This window comes from Trichosurus vulpecula, chromosome 3, assembly GCF_011100635.1.
Source record: "Trichosurus vulpecula isolate mTriVul1 chromosome 3, mTriVul1.pri, whole genome shotgun sequence".
NCBI lineage: Eukaryota > Metazoa > Chordata > Mammalia > Diprotodontia > Phalangeridae > Trichosurus > Trichosurus vulpecula.
The window spans coordinates 191,133,869-191,155,147 of NC_050575.1; the positions used below are offsets into that span (position 1 = coordinate 191,133,869).

At 41.9% G+C, this 21,279-nt stretch overlaps 1 protein-coding gene across 2 annotated transcripts in view; it reads left to right on the forward strand.

Annotated features, from left to right (window-relative positions):
* Positions 1–21,279, forward strand: part of BMP7 (bone morphogenetic protein 7) — a 100,117-nt gene that overhangs the window by 69,720 nt on the left and 9,118 nt on the right. For both annotated transcript variants that reach the window (XM_036751580.1, XM_036751581.1), the window contains exons 3-4: positions 6,418–6,566; positions 16,600–16,797. In XM_036751580.1, coding sequence (XP_036607475.1) covers positions 6,418–6,566; positions 16,600–16,797 — 347 coding nt within the window. The remainder of the gene's footprint in view (positions 1–6,417; positions 6,567–16,599; positions 16,798–21,279) is intronic.

Sequence of the window (21,279 nt, forward strand, 5' to 3'; positions counted from 1 at the left end):
ATAGTTAGTCAATGCTTGATGAAAGTTAATTGTATATTTCCATAGAAGGATCATGTATTTAAAGCTGGAAAGGACATGTGAGGAAACTGAGGACCAGAGAGGTTGAGTGATTTTCCATGGTCCCACAGGTAGTAAGTGGCAGAGCTGAGATTGGAACGCAGTTGTCTTTCAGCATGTGAGCACAGGGAAGGTGGGGGGAAAAAAGATGGTCGAGAGACTTGGATTTATTTCTTTGGTAGTTCCTTAATAAAGCTCTTTAATCATGTCTGTGGTGTACAGAGAACTGGTTCTAGATACTGAAGAAGATATAAAGTCTAGAGAAGTCCCTGCCCTCATTATGCTTGCACTCTAATTAGGGGTTAAGACACTACCACAGTTAGCTCGATGATGATGGTGATGGTGGTGGTAGAGAACATTCATATAGCACTGTGCTGTGTGCTTTACACTTGTCATCTCATTTGATCCTCACAACCACCCTGGGAGGGAGGTGCTGTTATTATCCCTATTTTACAGATAAGGAAACTGAGGCAAACAGAGGTTATGTGACTTGCCCAGAGTCACATGGCTAGTAACTTATCTGAGGCCTGACTTGTTCTCAGGCCTTCCTGACTCTTGGCAAAGCCAGAACTAGGAATTCTGGTATGTGGGTCATATTTAATTGGGGGTGGGGATAGTTTACTTGCTTGCTGATTGTCCTTCCTTCTCAAAGAGGACCATGACGTCAGGGAGGTGATACCATGACATGCAAGTGAATGGGATTTAAGTGAGGGAGGGCTCTGCAAAGTCACCAGCCTCACTTTCTCCTCCAGAGCCATCTGGGTCAGGACGGTTCAAGATGGGGAGTATAGTCCAAAGGATTGTCCTCCCTAGGTTCAGCAAGGTGTTAGGAAGAAACGATTTATTCCCCCAGGGGGTCTGGTCTATGCTGCCATGCCAGAGCCAATAGTGCCTCATCCCTTTCTGTCCCAGTCAGGTATAGTTGTGCCAGGAATGGGGGCAGCCTGCTTCCCTGTAGCAGAGTGGGAGGAAAAAAAAGAAGGAGGTAAAATTGAGGGAGGCCCAGGACCAAGTGAAGGAAGTGATCACACTAACGAATTGCCCTGGAAGTATTTCCCTTCTCTATGTCAGTTTTCTGGGGCAAAGCCTGAGTTAACTTGCCCTAGTTTCTGATGTAGCATTAGAGCTGTTCTATATACATATGAGGTCTGGAGAAAAAGGTCATGGGGATGGGCATAGTGAGGAAGGAAGGAGGTTGAAGTTTACGTTGATAAGAGGATTTGGCATGGTAATCATTGGAAAATAGGTTTTGTAGTGTACAGTATGGAGTGGCCTGCTGACTTGTTTCTCCACGCAGCTCTTTGATACTTTTTATTTAGCTGATGGTGCTAGAGGTTGGGGACTTGTTATCGTTTATCCTTTGTTTTCGAAGAGGACCAACGAAATCACGGGGTGATGTCTTGACTTGTGCATGAATTGGATTTAAGGCAGAGTTTCACAAAGTTGTCAGCCTCACTCTTTCTTCCATAAGTCCATAAGTCAGGACAACTAGCAGTGGTCCAGGATGCAGTGGGTGACCTTGGCTTCTTCAATGTTTGACCAAACTCTAAGCACTGCAGCTGCCTTCATGGCCATTGGAACAAATTGCTCTCATCCACCCATTCTGCCAGAAGAGGGGCATATGGCATGTTCAAGGAGGACAAGCCCTTTGGTGTGAGGACTGCTGAGCCCTTTTCAGGACTGTTCATCCACCTTTGGTGTCCACCTGGCACTCAACTCTCTCTTGTGACTCCAAGAAATTGTAGCATGTGCAGTGGCCACACCCATGTAAACCATCTCTGTAGATGGACTAAACCAAGTTGAGGGTAACTACAGGCCTCCAACCTGTCAGTGAGTTAGGGGGATGTCTACCCCAAGAATGTGAAGACTCCCACCCTTTCGGGGGCTTAATCTCAGCATGAGAGATTCTGCCTCTCTCTCCTAAACTCTGTGCTCATTGCCAATCTTCTAACTGCCCTGGCCCTCTCAAACGCATTTTTAAAAAATTGTGCACACTTCCCTTCCTTTGAAGGCCAGAGAAAACTGAAAGAAGAAAAAAAAATCTAAAAAACTTCCTAGTCCCCAAACTCTCATTGATTCACAGATGAGTCAACAAATCTGGCCCTCACTTTCATGGTTTGTAATAAAAGAATGTTTAACACCATTTTGGCAAGGCGTTCATTGTTTAAAAGACATAGCTCTGCTCCCCAAGTTGTCATTGTTCTATGGTCCAAATGGGCTTGTCCGTGGATCTCACATTTTCCCATTTTCCTGTAAAAGTTTCCAGCAAAGTCATCACCCAAGTGTAACTCCTGCGTTCTGGCAAAAGATACTGTCCCCATAGAAAACTACAGCATGTCCATTGATATTTTTCAGAACTTCATTCAGTTACCATTTTAGTATGACAAGCACTTGTTACAGGCCTACTATGTACAGGATGCTGTGCAAGGTAGTAGGGGCTGGGGTGGAAGGGAGGTGGGGAATGATGCAAAGTTTCAAAACACACGGTCCTTCACCTCATGGAGCTTTTAGTCCAGTGGAAGATATGGCATGTATACACATTAATATCTGATAACCCACAGGGGAGAGAGGTAATCACCAGTAGGCCATGTGGTATATTGGATAGAGCACTTGACTAAGGGTCAGGAAGACCTGAGTTCAAATCCCACCACAAGACATTTACTCTGTGATACTAGACAAGTCCCTCAACCTTTCTGGGACTCAGATTCTTCATCTGTAAAATGAGGAGAGTGGATTTGATGACCTCTGAGGTCCCTTTTACCACTAAATCTATGATCTATGTTCTCCAATAGATTGCCCTGTCATCCCCACTCACTCACTTATCTATGGTCTCTCCCTATCTACTGGGTGCTTCCCTACTTACTGCCCACAGATGTGCCCATGTCTCACCCATCCTCAGAAATTCTCACTTGATCAATCTGTCCTCTCTGCAATATGGCTTCTAACCTTATCATTCAATGAACACAGCTCTCTCCAAAGTTACCAATGGTCTGGTCTTTTCTCAGTCCTCATCCTTGTTGACCTCTCCATCACCCTCTTCTCTTTGATACTGTCTTCTCTCTAGGTTTTCCTGGTTCTGCCCCAACCTGTCTGACTGCTTCTCAGTCTCCTTTTGCTGGATCTTCATTCAGATTACACCCACTAACCATGGATATACTCCAGTGTTCTCTCTTGGGCCCTCTCTCTCTTTCTCCCTCTATACTATTTCACTTGGTGATCTCATCAGCTTTCATGGGTTTAATTACTGTCTTTAAGCTGATGATTCTCAAATCTACTTATTTAAGCATAACCTCTTTTCTAGCCTTCAGATTAGGAAATCCCATCTCCAAGTGCCTTGAACTGGATGTTGTATGGATATCTTAGACTTACAGGTCCCAAACTAAACTCATTATTCCCCTTTTCCCCCAGACTCTCCCTTCTTCTTGACTTCCACATTACTGTTGAGGGTACCACCATCCTTCCAATCACTCAAGCTTACAACCTAGGCGTCATCCTCTACTCCTTACTCCCACCACCTCCTCCCCTCCTCATATCCAGTCTGTTGCCAAGGCCTATTGAATATACCTTTATAACCTCTGTTGCATATGACCCCTTCTCTCCTCTGACACTGCTACCTTCCTGGTACAACTTCTCATTACCTTACTCCTGTATTATTTCAATAGTTTGCTGGTTGGTTTCCCTGCCAGGAGTCTCTCACTCCAGTCCATCCTCCACTTAACTATCAGAATGATCTTCCTGAAGCAAAGATAAGACCATATTACCACCTCCCCACCCCCACTCCATAAACTCCAGTGGTTCCCTGTCACCTCCAGGATCAGATATAAAATCCTCTGTTTGTCATCTAAAGCCCTTCATAACCTACCCCTCCTCCCTTTCCAGTCTTCTTACACTACACTCTCACCCCTATTCCTGTCTGTTCCCCCTCTCCACTTAACTGGCCTCTTGGCTGTTCTTCAACAAGAAATTCCATCTCCCGATCCCAGGCATTTTCACTGGCTGTCCCTCATGCATGGGATGCTCTCCCTCTTTATTTCCACCTTTTTATTTCCTGGTTTCCTTCAGGTCTCACATAAAATCCCATCTTCCAGAAGAAACCTTTCCTGATCCTTCTTAATGGTAGTACCTTCCCTCTTATGGAATACTTCCAGCTTATCTGGAATACAGCATGTTTGTACATAGTTGTTTGCATGCCGCCTCTCCCATCAGACTGTGGACTCCTTGAGAGCAGGAGCTGTGTTTTGCCTTTCTTTGTATTCCTAGCACTTAGCATAGTGCCTGGCATGTAGTAGGTGCTTAATAAATGTTTATTGATTGGCCAGCTGATCCTGAGAACTGTGGGGGATGTGAAGGGAGAGAGACCACAGAAAGTTTCGTGGAAGAGATTTCATCTGAGTTGGGCTTTAAAGGTTAGATAGGAATTCAGTAGATGGAGAGCAGGGACGGGGCTACATTCTAGGCATAAGGAAAAGTATGAGTACAGGCACAGAGGTGGAAAATACAGGGTATGTATAGTAGATAAGGAATAATCCAGTTTGTGTAGAACATAGAATACATATTTGGGGAAGTAGCATGAAACAAGCTCGGCATTTAGGCAATAGGGAGCCAGTGTAAGATCTTGAGCACTAAAGTGATAATCAGATTTGTGCCCAAGGTAAGCTAATTTGGTCAAAGAAGGGGGATGAAAATTTCTCTTACAACAGTTAATTATTTGGGGCATCCAGGTGACACAGTGAGTAGAGCACCGGCCCTGAAGTCAGGAGGATCTGAGTTCAAATCTGGCTTCAGACACTTGACACACTTACTAGCTCTGTGACCTTGGGCGAGTCACTTAACCCCAATTGCCTTGCCATCCCCGCTCCAAAACAAAAAAAGAATAGTTAATTATTTGAGCTACTGGATGGTCTATCTCTTTCAGGGCTTCATATATTCCATTACTTTCCTTCCCAAAAATGTCGTGTAAGTAAAGTCAGAAATAGAAATTCATGGTCATGGAAACTTAAATTGATTCAAGCACATTGTGAGGGATAGTTATTATACTTAATTGCCCCACATGTAACCACCTGCTGGAGGGTACAGTGACAGGAAGAAAAGGTAAGGATTAAATACCAGAATTACCATTTAGATGTCTAAGTCAAATGCCACAGAGAGGACATAGAGGTTTTTAGATCTTTGTATCCTTATGCTTCTGGACACAATTTAGTTTTATTTTACCTTTCCCCTGAATTTCAGAATAAAGCTTTTTCATCCTGAAAGATTGGTTGAATTAAAAGGAATTTTTTTCCTGAGAGAACAAGGGGGAGAAATTCAAAGTATCTTGAGTATCTGGTGAAAACTGACATCAACTGGAAACATAAGGAAGAGGCCCTGGTGGGAGCCAGCTTTGGCAATAAAACTGGTAGAAATTTCACTCAGACATTTCTTCACACCCTGTATATTAATATTGACTGTGTGTGGATCTCAAAGCACTTTAAAATGTTTTATTTTCCACAGTGGATTTAGCAGACAAAGACATTGTGGTCACGCCCATTTTTACTATAGGCAAAACAAAGCTAGAAGAGATGAAATGACATTTGAAGAAGAGCTAAGAGTAATGAGATGAGAGCTTGGTAACCTGGACTCCCAGCCCTTATTTTATTAGCAGAGGCTGTCATATTTCATTTTTGTATCTACTACATTGATCAGAGTGTCTTCAGAGGCAGTCTGGCATGGTGAAGGGATCACTGGATTTGGAGTCACAAGACTGGCTCCAAACCCTAGCTTTGATACTTCCTAGGCTCTGTGCCACGGGCAAATCCATTTACTGCTCTGATTCCTAATTCTTTCTGCATAATGGAAATGGTTATACTTCCAATACATATTTTCAGTAGTTTATGAGGAAGGAGCTTCAGCAAGGCCTACATAAATGTGAGCTGTTATTTTTATTATTGCACACAGTAAGCAGTTAATTGTTGCATGGCCTTTATTCAGTGGAACATAATAATACCAAGGGGTGTTTTTTTTTTAACAAAATATTTTCTTGGGTGCCTGTTTCTATATCTGTTTCTCTTTCCTTTCATTATCAAATGAGATAATATTTGTAAAGCTAAGTTTATCACAGTGCCTGGCACATAGTAGGTACTTAATAAACGCATATTCCATTCCTTTCAACACTTCCTCTTCTCTTGTTATAGTTTTCATTGAAGTGCCAGTTACTGACCATCTTACCTGTCCCTTTTTGGAGAAATTTCTTTCCCTCTTTTCTTCTACACTCCCTTATAGACCCTTTCTATGGCATAATTGTACACTTCTTGCTCAGCGATCAAACTGTTGAATAACCTCTCCCCCCAGGTGACTCATAGCCCTGTCTTCTTTTTCTTTTAGGGATTCAGATTTGTTTCTGCTTGACAGTCGAACTATCTGGGCTACGGAGGAGGGTTGGCTGGTATTTGACATTACAGCCACGAGTAATCACTGGGTGGTGAACCCGCAGCACAACCTTGGCCTGCAGCTGTCAGTGGAGAGTCTAGATGGTGAGTTCCAAGACCTATTGTCAGCAGCAAGAGCCTGAGTGTGCGCCGAAAGAGCTCGAGCCCAGACTAGTTTTAGCACAGCCAATAATCATCTACTTAAGTGGGATCTTTTGAATGCTTTATGCTTGAGTTTCATTAAGGGGCAAGATTTTTCCCCCCCAACAGCTCCAGCATTTTGAGTAAGAATAGAAAGCAGTTTTCCCTCTTTTTTTTTTAGACTAGATTTAAATGATCACTGGTTTATGGAAGAAGAGCCTTGCTTTTGACCCTTGATTTTTTAACTTGGGTGGAGAATGATTGAAGGAAAAAATAGAGGGATGAGTTAGGGAGACAGAGTAGTGGAATCAGAGGATGGAGAAGAGAGGACCAGGGAAAAGCCATGGGAAGGACATCTAGAAGGCACATGCCCTTCCATCCACCTCTTTCTCATAACATAGCAGTCTTAGCTAAAGGCATTCCATTTGCAGGGGTTCTTAACCTGGGGTCTATAAACTTCTTAAAAAATGTTTTTTATAACCGTATTTCAACATAATTGGTTTCCTTTGTAATACTACAGATTTTATTTTACGCACTTAAAAACATTATTCTGAGAAGGGGTCCGTGGGCTTCATTAGAAGGCCAGAGAGGACCATGGCACAAAATATGTTTAAAACCCCTGATCTTTATTTATTTATTTAAATATCTCTGATTTTTAAAGGGACAAAAAAGGCCGAGTATTTGCCAAAATACAAATACTGACCCAAGCAATCCAAAATCTAGCTCACAAGGATTTATTGACTGTTTGCCCCCAACCCCGCCACAAATCTATCAGTGAACAGCTTTCTGCAGTATTCATCTCCTCCTCTCTCCTAAGCCCCGCCCCCCACCCTAAAAGTACTAGCACTTAGTCTTAAGGAATCAATGTTCTCTTCACCTCTTTTGGAAAAAGTAGAGAGGGAAGTCCCTCTAGTAGAATCCCTGTAAACACTTTGCCGTGAGCTGATGAGGCAAACCAGTTGTGAGTAGGATGTAGGTGGGGCTGGTTGCATCAGTCACTCCTCCCAAGAAAATGTATTTCTAATTAAGCTGGGATGGTTCCCAGGCTTGCTTGTGAATGTGTATGTTTTCTCCCTTTCTGTTCTGAGGTGCTACAGGCTTGATACTGTGGTGCTGCTCAGCTGTGGTTATCCTGAATGAGGAGGTCTCCAGGATGATGGTGGTCAGGGTAATAGGGGAGACCGGCGACTTTGCAGGGATTAGGAAGCAGGCCCACTTTGCTGCCAGATACTACTTCTGAGTAGCTTTTCAAGTTCACTGCTTCTTCCTGCCTGGGCCCCTCCCATTTGGGAACCCAGTGAAAGGATAACATGGCATTTTGGTTCATACAAGAGGCAACTGAAGGGAATTTACCTGGGGGGCAGGGGAGAAGAGGAATGTTGGGCTTGGTTCTTGTAACTGCAGCTACTTAATGTTTAATGCTGAATGTTTTAATTGGGCCAATAGCATTTTGGATATTCCACTTTTCTCCTCCATCAAGTCTTAGCTCTGAAGGAGGGATATGTGTGTGGTTTGGAAAGTACCTAGTTCTCCATAAATGTAAAGTCATCCAACCCAGTCATGCATTAGACAGAAGGGAGCCTCTTCAAAGTTCTGGGATTATTCTCCAGCAGACCATTTTGAGTAAGTTCGCCTAGCTGAGGAGGATCAAGAAAAATCTTTGTGTGTAGGTAATAGCATCTCAAATATATGGCATTTTTTCGCCAAAAAACAAAAAAAAACAAACCTCCAAACCCACCCACAACAAAATGCAAAAGCCAGTGTTTGTCCCTCTGAGTGTAAACTATAGGCAGTTGGTTGTCTGACTCTTGGGAGATGAATCTGAAGCACAGACAGGTTATCATTCAAGAATCAAACAGCCCAACTGGGAAGAAAGCCTTGTCATCCGAGGCATATTCTGTTGGAGGGTGTCTCCACTCCTGCTACATTTCTGGAAGAGGACATACCACAGGGGTTTACTCATCAGCTTCCTGGATGCCCCGCTGAGATCTCTTCTCTGTGGTCATGTATAATCCCCTTTTAGGCTGGGACCTGGACCCTTAGGAAGAAATAAGTTCCTTTCTTGGCCTAGATTAGCTCTTACGTTTCATCAGTTCAAGTGATTTGTGAGAGATAAACCCACATACTTTCCTTATCAGAGGACTTACTCCTTTGATGCTCTTGAGATCAGCAATAGGCCCTTTGAATGCTTGTACACAGAGATCTGGCTCAATTCAGCTCCTGCTTGAGCTGCTTAGGGCTCAAACTCAGGAGAGCCAGGGCAGAGCTGGTTAGATCAGAGACAGGCAACCCACTCAGGTCCTAGAGGTTTTGTTCTCTGCCAAGCCACCAAGGTGGGGGTAAGGATAAAGAAAGAAATGTCTCATCATCCTCGCATCTGCTATAAATTCTGTTTTTTTTTTTAATTAAAAAAAATGATTTGATAAAAGACTGGTGGGCCCAGTGCCTTCCTGAATTAGGCCACTTGGAACTTCTCAAACTGACAGGCGTTGGGGTTTTCCTGCCTTCTCCTGTGGACTGGGCAGAGAGCCTGAATGAGATGCCACCCAAATGGACCTGATCCAAATGGCTCTTGCTCCTTCCTGGGCTTCTGCCATTCTGGGTGGATCCTTGCCCTACTCTCTGGCTAAAGGAACAGCAGATATGCTACCAGCTATGTAAGGATACAGGTTTGGTTGGCCAGGGGACACCCTGATCCCAAAGCTTGCACTGGGGTAAAAAGAAGAAAAAGGGTAAAGAGAGAGAGAGAGGATGTATCGTATGCTCATTTTGTAGATGCTAGCTCTAGGAAGCCTTGGTTTACCCAAAAGTACAAAATGAGAAAACTAGAACTGACATAGCTTAAAGCATTCAGCTCATTTTTTTTGTGAAAAGAGAAAGAAGTCAGAAAGATCAGCTACTTTTTCCAAGACTGTGTCTGGAGTCAGAGAACCTGGGTATGAATGCCACTCTGATACATGTTATCTATGTGATTCTAGGCAAATCATTTGACCCCCCTTGGCCTCTGTTTTCTTATCTATAAAATGGAAAGTTAGACTAGATGGCCTCTGAGGTTCCTTCCAGCTCCCCATCTATGATGCTATGATTCCGTGACATTGCAAGTCCACATACCCCTTGGTATGGAAAGTTGGGTATAGGACACGGATTTCCCGATTGCCAATCCACCTGCCCAACCTATCAGATGTGCTGGCTTCTATGTTCATAATGCCCAGGCACATCTCTTCTATCTTACACTGTAAAATTAGGAAATCTGAATGACCAACACATATTAGAGGGGAAGCACAGTCCGTGTGTTATGTGTCCAGAGGAAGTGGGTGGTTGGAATACTGTTTCATTTCCTGAGTGATACTATTATTAAAGATATGACTTTCTTTCCTTTTAGAAGAAAATCCAACCATAAGAGACTAGTTCACTCCCTCAGTGGTAGCTGATAGCATTTGTAGGCTCCTTTGGCCCCCTTTATTTGCTCCCTCCCTCCCCCCGGCTCTAAATTCTAGACTAGAACGGTGCACAGCCTCCGAGTAAACAAAAATGGAAGAAGAAATTGCTGGTCTTGTCATTGACAATGGCTCTGGCATGTACAAAGTTGGCTTCGCTGGGGATGATGCCCCTCTGGCTGTGTCCCCTCCATTGTTAGACTCCCAAGACACCAAGTTGTCCTGGTGGGAATGGGGCAGAAGGATGGTTATTTTGGTGATGAGGCCTAGAGCAAGAGAGGCATCCCTGACTCTGAAATATCCCATTGAATGTGGCATTGTTACCAACTGGGATAACATAGAGAAAATCTGGCATTATACCTTCTACAACAAGCTTTGTGTAGCTCCAGAGGAACACCCTGTTTTGCTTACGGAAGCTCCCTTAAACTCTAAGGCCAACAGAGAGAAGATGACAAAGATCATGTTTGAGACCTTCAACACCCCAGCCATGTATGTTACTATTCAGGCTGTGCTGTCCCTGTAGGCCTCTGGTAATACCACTAGTATTGTTATGGACTCTGGGGAGGGCATCACCCACACTGTGCCCACCTACAAGGGTTATACCCTTCCCCATGCCAGCCTTCATCTAGATTTGGCTGTCTGTGACCTGGCAGACTATCTCATGAAGATACTGACAGAAAGAGGGAACAGCTTCATTACCCCAGCTGAAAGGGAAATTGTTCATAGCATCAAGGAGAAGCCGTGCTATGTGGCCCTGGACTTTGAGCTGGAGATGGCCGCTGCTGCTTCCTCCTCTTCTCTGGAGAAGAGCTGTGAGTTTCCTGATGGCCAGGTGATCACCATTGGCAATGAGAGGTTCAGGTTCCTGGGTATGGAATCCTACAGCATTCATGAGACCACTGTCAATTTTATCATGAAGTGTGATGTTGATATCTGAAAGGATCTATATGCCGGCATGGTATTGTTTGGTGGTACTACCATGTACCCTGGTATTGCTGAGAGAATGCAGAATGAACCTAGTTCTCCCTTTCCTCCCCCTCAATAATTAGAATAATGGGATGAACAAATCAAATCAGTCAATAAGTCTTTACTAAGCATTTATTGATTATGCATTAATTAATACACTAACAAGCATTAATGATTAAGTAATGAAAACTGTATAATCTTATTCTTGGGCCAGTGACATTTTTTCCTTCTTGTGCAATGGGTTGCTTTGGCTAGATACACAGAGCACCCAAATAGCAGCAGCCTTGTGTATAGCCATAAAATTAATTCAAGTTACTGCTTCTTATGATCAAGAAAAGAGGTTCCTATCTAGGTTGGCATGAAAATCTAGAAATCTTTTAGCACAGAGCTTAGGGAATAAGGCAATATTCCCTTCCCTGTTGGGGTGGGAATACTTACACCTGAAACCTCCCTGGGGATTTATAACCACCCAGATCTTGAAATCAAATCACCAGTAACCAGACTATTGTGGGCAGCCCTGCCTGGCCAAAATGGCAGAAAGGAGCAGCAAACATCTGTTTGTTTGGGTCTGGTGCTGGTTGCCAAGGCATAATCCAAGAGAAGAAGTGGCAAGCAGCTCCTTGGTTTAAATTTGGCATGGATCAACCATTCAGCACATAGAGCTCATCCTTCCTTGATCCTTCTTTAGTTCTCTGGACTAGTTTTGTAGTATGGTCGGAAAAGTGCTGGGTTTGGAATGGGAGGATCTAGTTTAAACTCCTGACTGCTTCTTATTCCCTATTGTGACCACAGATAAGTTATTTCACATTTAAGGGCCTTAGTTTCCCTATTTGTAAAATGTCAGGGTGGGTAGGATTGGATGACAGCTAAGATTTCTTTCAGTTCCAAATATATGGTCCTGTGATCTAGGAGTTTATTAGGTATAATTGGGGCATTTTCTCTTTGCTGCCCTCGTTTAGGTCTTATATGAGGAAAATGACCAAGAAGCTAATTTCTGTTCCACCAAAACAACACAAAAATAGTAGTTCTGGGATGTATCTTTCCTGGAATGGCAGTACCTAGACAATAAGTCTCCTTCTAACTTTCTGAGACAAGAACAATGACAGGGCTTGGTTCATTTTCATCTGTGAGGAAGCTGGCTGTTGATAAGTAGTCATGCTGTGTCCTGAGACAGTGAAGTCAGCGTGGTCTGTGAACCAAAGTTCTTGATTCAAATTAAAACCTTCATAAATTTATTGAAAGCAAACTCCTATTTCCCAAAGACAGATTGGTTATGGATATTTGTCTTGCAGAATGAGAGTCCAGTGGAAATAGCATTAAATTTGGAGGTAGAGGACTGGGATTTGAATCCTACCTCTTCTAATTGCTACCTGTATGATCTTGGGTGAGTCACTTCCTCTCTATGGTCCTACTAAAAAGAAAGAGGTTGGACTATATAACTTTCAGGGTCCCTTCTGCTTCTAACTCCTATGGTCCAGGGTTATTGTTTTGATCTAGAGATGAAGAGAATTCTAGAATGGAGTCTTTATATATTGACTTTCGTTTACACAATTTTTAAGCACTTGATAAGTGACCCCTTCATTTATACAGTCAGAATTTCCCTTTTCATTCTTCTGTTTTTCATCCCACCACAATGCTAACCTGGACCTGAATTCTGTGGAGAAGGATCCGAAGTCTGAAAGGAGGTACCTAGCTCCAAAAATGATGAGAATGTTGTGAATAGTTGCCCTGAGTGGATCTCTTAAAAAATGGATTGGACTTGAGATCAGAACAAGGCCACTATGACTAGACCACCTGACAACTATGCCAGAGAGACACACTGGGTGGAGGCAAAAAGGAGAGATAGAGACAGAGAGGGAGGGAGCTTGATTGGACAGAGATTTCGGGGGGGGGGTCACTTTGCTTATGACACTGGAATAGATGACCCTCCCCACAACTCTTGTGTCTGGAATTTAGGATTAGCAATGTGAGTGCTCCTTGGGAGAGGTGGCTATGCCAGAATGTACAGGAAATTCTCCCAGAAACCCAGCATAATCAATGAGCCTGCTGGACTCTGGGTCCTGGGACAGTCCTTCACGATGTCAGAGATCTCTGAAAGACTGCTGGTAATCTTTGGCCTCCAGATTTTGTCTTTCCTCCCACATATGACTGTGACATTGGTGTGGAAAAAAATGAATATTAGCTCTCCTCTGTTTTCATTTCCTTTAGGAGGATAAAGTGGTAAACCGAAGTGGGAATGGTAGACACAACAGGTAGCCAGCTGTTTGAGTCTTGGTACTATGGTTTATTATTTTTCTATTTCATGTAGTAAATGGATTTGAAACTCTAATAGGAATGCATTTTTTTGCGGTTATGCAAAGTAAGGAAGATGATGGAAGTCATGGTAGAAAATTAGGAATCAGATATGAACACCAAGTTGTAGCTGGAGATTTTCCTCCAGTGTATTCCAGGTGGGGGTCTATTGGACCAAAATAGTCATATATTTCTGAATTATTATATGCAGATGTTTAGTTTATATTTTAAAGCTCTAGACTTCACCTGGAGCAGAGCTTCTTAATCTTTTTATGTTTCTGTTTACTCCTCTGACATTTTGGGTGAAGCCTACAGGCTCCTACTCAGAATACAGTTTTTAAATGCATAAAATAAGATACATAAGATTCTAATGGAACTGAAATGCAGTTTTCAAAATTAAAAACAACCACAATAACTAGTTCATGGATCCCAAGCCTAGAAGGACCTGGGTCAAGCTGGGGACACCTATCTGTAGCCACAACATCTATCGTTAGCTGGGAGACAAGGGACCCCTTGGGACACCCGCCTCCCAAACAAGTGGGACATAGTCAATATCCTGCCTGTTTTTGCATAGATGAATCAAAACCATCATTCCATGTCCTTGCTTGGAAGTCTGTTGTTAAAAAGAAAAAAAAAAGGAACGGAGGAGCAATTTGAAGTCAGATAACCCATCTGTGAAGAACAGTTCTTTTCCACCTTCATTCTTCAGTTCCTTTTGTCTTCCGACCTGGCCTCTTTCTTAATCAGCAGCCCCTCAGTCAGTGTTGATTCCTGTCAAAAATCATCTTGGCAGCTAGCTATAGCTTTGCCCTCTACACTCCTGTCTGCTACATTTGTTGTGCAAAATCTCTCTGTAGACCAAACATTTGACCTGCTTCCGGAAGGTTATTTCCAGTAAAGAGCCTTGTACGTATCTTCTTTGCTGTGAGATAGCATTAACTCTGCTTCCTCATAATCACCCCAGCTTGGAATTCAAAAATAGGAATTAAGGCACTTAAAGAAGAATTTGTTATTCTTAAGTTTGGTTAAGCTGAAGCAACTGAGTAGAGAAACAGTGGAGTGATTCATTAGCTGGAGGCATTCTCCCAAACTAAGCCCAGTAATATGCCCTACTGACAGTACCTATGAGCAGCCGCTGACTACTCAAGTCTCCTTAGTCCATTTCTTATTGCTTCATATCCTGTTTGTCTCTCTTGTTAAGACAGGGGAGAAAATGAAATGGGTCTTTATTAAAGATAGAGTGCCTCGTGATCCAAGAGCTCAATGTACATAGGTGACCAAAAATTCTGTTGGTGAATTAGTGGTAGGGAAAATGTCTTGAAAATGGAACTACTTTCTGGTTTGACCTTTAGTCCATGCTTGAGTGAAGAAATTGAGACAAATGATTGTAATGAATAATTTCCATTGTTATGTTCATGGGGAATATCCTTGTGGGAGTGGGGGTTGTTTGAGGTACTGCCCATATGGAGCAAGAAAGTGGTGTCCTGAGAAAAGCCACTCTCCTGTGGTTGAACCCATCCTCTTCTTTCCTAAGGAACTTTATCTTCCTTCAGTGCTTATTAATGAGTACCTTCTCCTTAAGATCTCTTTCTTGTACACCACGCATCCTGTTTTCATAAATGACATTCATGTTCTCTGAGAGAGATAGTCACTGTCTTGTGTACTTGTCTCCCTACATGTACACTATTATATGTATATTATGCTTTGGGCACTTACAAAAAGTTAATAATAATAGCTAATTGCTAGCATTTAGTCAGTGCTTTTAGGATTGGAAAGAGTTTTACATGCTGCATTTGATTTGATACTCACAAAAACCCTCTGAATTTGGTGCTGTTATTATCCCTACTTTACAGATAAGAAAACCGAGGCTTAGAGAAGTTCAATGAATTGCCAAGGGTCACAATACTAGTTAAGTATCAGAGGCAGGATTCGAATTCAGGTCTTCTTGATCCCAAGTACAGCACTCTATCTGTTGTGTTCAAGTCAATCCATTCTATACACCTAAAGGTAGTAAATAACACTTGCTTTTCTTAGCTATCCCGTTAGATTGAAGATGGTTTTGAATACCACTGTGTAGGTCATATGTAAATTTGTAGCTCCCCACAGCGCTTCTCACAGTTCTCTTGAATGTAGTAGGTGTTTGAGAAAGGAGATCCCTGGAGCCCATGCTGACAGACCTCATGACTTGCTACAATTTGTTCAATAGAAGAAAAGAGGGGAAGAGCATTGGCTGTGTTGAGTGACACAAATTGTATAGGAAACAACAGGGGCAGAACTATACAAGACACATCTACCTTACTGTCAGATGTGTCTCTGGGCCCCAAGGGGTTATTCTCCAACTGGTTTTTTAGCCCTCTGGTTGACTTTTTCCCTCTAGCAACTGTTTGCTAACTGACAATACATTGCTCCCTCCTAGATGGACACGGCCAACAGTGATTTCTTATCTTGGTTGCCATTGTTTGATCCAAGAAGAAAGATCTATTGTCCAAAGGCACGGTTAGTTTTTTCAGGACTCAGAAACACTTCCTGCCTCTAGGATTAGGGGAAGATTCTGTCCTCAACAGACTGAATGTGATGTGCAAGTGATGACTCTTAGTGCTTCATCTGCTTTGCCTCAGAAGTCCTGAGATCTCTATTGTCTTCAAATGTGGCAGTGGGAAGGAATTGAGCTCTCATTGGCTATGGCACTTCCACAACCTAGAGGCATGGGGTTTTTCCAGACACGAGGACTATTCTTGACAGCTACACAATGACCAAACTACCTCCAGATCAGACCTGTAGATGGAAACTGTTTGCAAATTTCAAATTTAATATATCTGGAACAGTGTCAAGGTTTCATGCAAGGCATTTTTATTTTGACTTAATAACCTTCCAGGGGGAATTTACAGTTCCTAGGGGCTACATTTTATGGTTTCTTTTATAGAATCACTTCAAATTATAGGTTGGTGAACTTAAAGAAACCCCTCTAAAGAATGCAGAAAAATCTAATGTTGAGTGGATTTAAGGTAAAATAATTATGGATGGGGTAGTTTTATTTTAAACACAGGTTTTAAAGAAGTCTCTTGTGCTGATCTGTTATTTTAGGGGATAAGATTTGTCCAGTTTCTAAGTCTGATGTATTAGATTCCAAGTGAAGTTAATTACATATATACAATAATCACTGCATTTTCTTTATAAAGTCTTTTTACTGTTGTAACCAGGCCTGGTTATTTGGCAACTTCTTATTGTGTTGGCATGGCTGTGGATCTTGAGTCTGTTTTCCCCTGGTGATCCTTCTCTGTGTATGTTTGATATCCCTTCAGGACAAAGCATCAACCCCAAGATGGCAGGTCTGGTTGGAAGACATGGTCCCCAGAACAAACAACCATTCATGGTAGCATTCTTTAAGGCCACAGAAGTACATCTTCGTAGTATCCGGTCTACAGGAAGCAAACAACGCAGCCAAAACAGATCAAAGACACCTAAGAACCAGGAAGCTTTGAGGATGTCCAATATTGCAGGTATACAGATGGGGAGAGGGCACTAGTAATAGTTAAAGAAATTGTCATTATCTCCCCTTCTTCCCCCCCCCCCAAAATAAACAAACTTCTCTAAGGTACTTGAGAAGAAGCTAAGGGAACAATGTTGCAGATAGAGGAGGGAAGCAGGCTTAAACTATTCTGTGTTGAGAGGGATTCAGCGTAGGCTTAGGGTTAAAAAAGACTTTTATGAGGGTAGGTTGATACACTATATGTGTTGACAAGAGACTTAAGAATATTAGGATGCAGCGCCATGTCTTTAAAAAATAAGATGGAGTCTCTGTTTTTGAATGCTGGCTTGCATATATGTCATTGTGGGGTCAGGACTCTAGCATTTGGGCCAAATGACCTCCCACAGATGGGATGCTGTAAATGTAATATCCTTCCCTCTTTTTTCAGTGGTAATTGTGTGATTCCTCTGCTAAGTTACTTTGAAAAATTTTCCCAGGTCCTTAGGAAACCATTAAAAAAAATTCTTCATCTTTGTTAATAATGGGCCATGATCCATCTCATCAGTTAAAAATAGTATAAATTTGTAGAAATACAAAAATAGAATGAAAAGAGTTGAAACTGCTTTCCCAAAGGGACCTCATAGATCAGTTAGTCCAATTGCCTTCATAATATGATCATAGGATTTAGAATTGTTAATGACCCTGGAGATCATCTAACTATTCACATAGCCAGCACTCTTGTACAGGCCCTCAGCAACTCTCATTTGGAGTATTGAAATAGCCTTCTAATTGGTTTCCTTGCCTCAAATCGCTCCCCATCCAGTCCATCCTCCACTCTTCTGCCAAAGTGATTTTCCTGAAGCACAATTCTGACCATGTCTCCAAACCACTCCCCCTCCCCCCAACTCAATAAACTCCATTGGCCCTCTTCCGGATCAAATATAAAATCCTCTGGTATTTAAAGCCCTTTGTAGCCTGGCCCCTTCCTACCTTTCCAGTCATCTAACACTTTTCTCTTCTATACATACTCTACAATTCAGACATCTTATCCCACTTGCTATTCCTCATACATGATGCTCCATATCCTGGTCCCATGCTTTTGTACTGCGTGCCCCATGACTGGAATGTACTCTTTCCTTACCTCTGCCTAGTAGTTTCTTAAAAGATTTAGCTCAAAAGCTACTTTCTTCAGTAGTCTTTTCCAACCCCCCTCCCTCCCAGCTGCTGCTAGTCCCTCCCTTCTGAGATTAGTTTGCATTTATACTGTATATATCTTGTGTATACAGAGTTATTTTAATTTTCCCTTCCTCAATAGAACATGAGCTCATTAAGAACAAGGGACCTTGTTTTAGTCTTTCTTTTTATACCCTCCGCATGCTTAGCCTAGTGTCTGGCATAGAATAAGCCCTTAAATTCTTGTTGATTGCTCAATCTCATCCAATCTCCTCATTTTTTAAATGAAGAAACTGAAATGCAGAATTGGGAGGTAACTTGCCCAAGATCACACAGGTATCGTGGCTGGGCTGGGACTAGAACTCAGATCTTCAGACTCTTATCCTAAGGATCTTTCCTTTATACCCTGGCTGCTTCCCTCCCAGAAGTCAATTCTATTTAACTTGATTTAAATGTTTATCTGGTGATAAGGTAGGGAAGCAACTGAGGCTGTAATTAACATCTGCTTGTGCTGGAGGTCTGAGCTGAATTGACCAAAAACATTCCCCAAGAGCCCTCTCTGGCTGAGTATCAGGCCTTGTGGAAAATATAAGGCAGGGCTCGAGAAGGAAGAGGACACATGTGCTTCTTATAAACCCATGGTCTAGGAGACTGTGAGACCATGGAAAGGAAGTAACAACTGAATTTGAGCTGAAATTAACCAAATCCTGTTAGTGACATCCTTTGGTCAATTATTTAATGCTTTGATTTTTAAAGTTATGGCATTTATTTAAAAATATATTGTCTTTTGTTTTTATGTCCCATTTCTTTTCTGGTGTACCTCCCTTCTTCCCCTGCCCCTCATGCCCATTCATTGAATCCTCCCTTTTAACATAGAAAAAAAGAGTAGTTAACCAAAAGCAACTGACAAACATAGCAGTGACTAAGATATCTGACAGGATATGCAACCCTCCATATCCTCAACAGAACAGAGGGAAATGAGTTTCATTATCTGTTCTCCTGGGCCCTCCCTGGTCATTAGAATTAATCAGTTAAAGTATGTTTCAGTGTTATTTTCATTTACATTATAGTCATCATTGTACATATTGTTCTCCTAGTTTAGTTTACTTCCTTCTACATCAGGTCAAGCAAATCTTCCCATGCTTTTCTGGATTCCTCATATTGATCATTTATTAGGGTGCAATTACATTCAGATATGACAATCATTCAGCCACTTCTGAGTTGATGGGTACCTACTTTGTTTCCAGGTTTGCCACCACAAAAAGTGCTGCTATCAATATTTTGGTTTATCTATTATAGGGAATTTCCTTTTCTCTTCGACCTCCTTAATCTATATGCACAGTAGTGAGATCTCTGGGTCAAAGGTTATGAAGAGTTTAGTGACTTTTCTCCTAATTCCAAATCGGTTTTCAGAACGGTTGGGTGAAGTAACTTGAATTCATCAGTGATATCTGCGTTCTCTCTTATCGTCTCCTTATTTATCTTAAGCATCTGTTAGCCTTTTTTGGTGTCATTTCCAGTACAAAAATCATTCCCCTTGGCAGAGAACATAAGAATTGAGCAGCTTTTCTTTCTCTCTGTTGTTATCTACCCTTGTCCTGTCCACCTCCAGCAGCAATCAAGTCCACCCTTGGAACCTCCTTTTTCTCCCAACACAACTTAAAAAAATATTCTTCCCCTTTTTGTTGTCTTTATCTAGCTTCAGCTTATCCTGAACTTTAGCACTTCTGATGTCAATTTTACAGACTTAGACTTATTTTTTGTTATCTGTCCTTGCTTGTTCATTAAGTAACTATAGTACCAGACACACAGGGGGCATTTCTAGATGCTTGTTGTTTGAGTGATTGTTAGCTTCTACCTTTTGTACATCTCTTTTTCGTAATCTAAGTTGGTTGGTAAGTTCTCTGTGAATCCACAGTAGTCTTTTCATATAATTCCCATTTTTTTTCCTCCTCATGGGGATTGTTTCTCTTTATGTCTTCAGAATTTCTTTCTTTAGAATTTCCCATTCCTCTCAAGCTGACTTTCTCTGTAGAATTTTAGTCCAGGAGTTTCTATCGATCCTTCCTCAAAAACCCTCAAAGTTTTACACCAGTTGTAGCCCCCTTACGTGTTCCTCCCTGCTAGTGAGAATCAGGTCTAGAACAGAATTTCCTCTTGTTGGTTCCTCCGCTTTTTTAAAAGAATGAAATTCTTTCTTAAAGGCAAATCATGAAGTTATTTGCTGCTCTGTTTTTAGCAGAGAGGATGTCAGGACAGGCCTAGATAATTAAAGTCCTCTCTCCCCTCTTCCCCCATGACTACAATATTACATTTTTGTGCTTATGTGCCAGGCTTGGAATCATTTTCCTGAGTGCATCTGTTTTCTCTTTCTGTCTAGGTGGGCTCTAATAGAAAACTCATTTCTGCTTCTCTCCTCTGTTGATTTTTACCTAAATTCTCTCCACGATGCTTCTCCCCTTTGGTTCCTGGATTTCTTCACTTAAGTATTCCTTCTTAATATACGATGGCACTCCATCCCACTTTTATCTCTCCTTCATCCTGAGACCTTTGTGTTCAAATTAGTCTCTTGACATTAGTATGTATGTCCTGCTTGCTTAAATTTTGGATTTTTGCATATAGATATTAGAGACCATGGATTTCACTCCTAGTTTCTTGAATTTTGCCTTTTACATACTTATGGGTGCCTCAGTTGCTATTTCTCTTCCTTCATTTTGGCTGAATTTAAATATAAATAACATTCATCATTTAACACTGGGAAGCTAAACCTTTTTCATGCAATCTTGTTCAAGGATAATGATTACAGTTAGCCATTGTAAATTTAACGAAGGGCTGATTACACAGGTTTCAGATTAGCCGGGCTTTTTGTTTCCTCCTTCCTCCTCTCAGCTGTCAACTAGGCATCTCCACCAGGAGAATAACACGAATCTTGAACTAGTCATCATGCCTTTTTATCTGCTTGGACCAGGAGTTTGAGGGAAAAGATAAAATGAGTAAATCTAAAGGTCTTTGGATTTTCTTCTTCCAAGTATCCTTGGTTACTGGTAGAGAATTTGGAATTTTCATTTTCCTAGATCATCAAAGTCCCACATGTGCCCCACCCCCCAGATTTACACAATACCTAGCTAATTGCATGTCCTGGTAACTTATGGCCAGTATCTTCAGTTGGCCTGAACAAATGAATAACTTCTTTCCCTTCCTCAGGGAGGGCCATAGGTGATGACTTTTAGTTGGAAAGTCCTTGGTGCATCCCTGTTGCTTTTCATAGGTAAAGGTCCCTGATGAAATGCTGTAGTCCTGATAGTATAGGCCTGGTATCTTAAGCAGTGTTGCATCACAT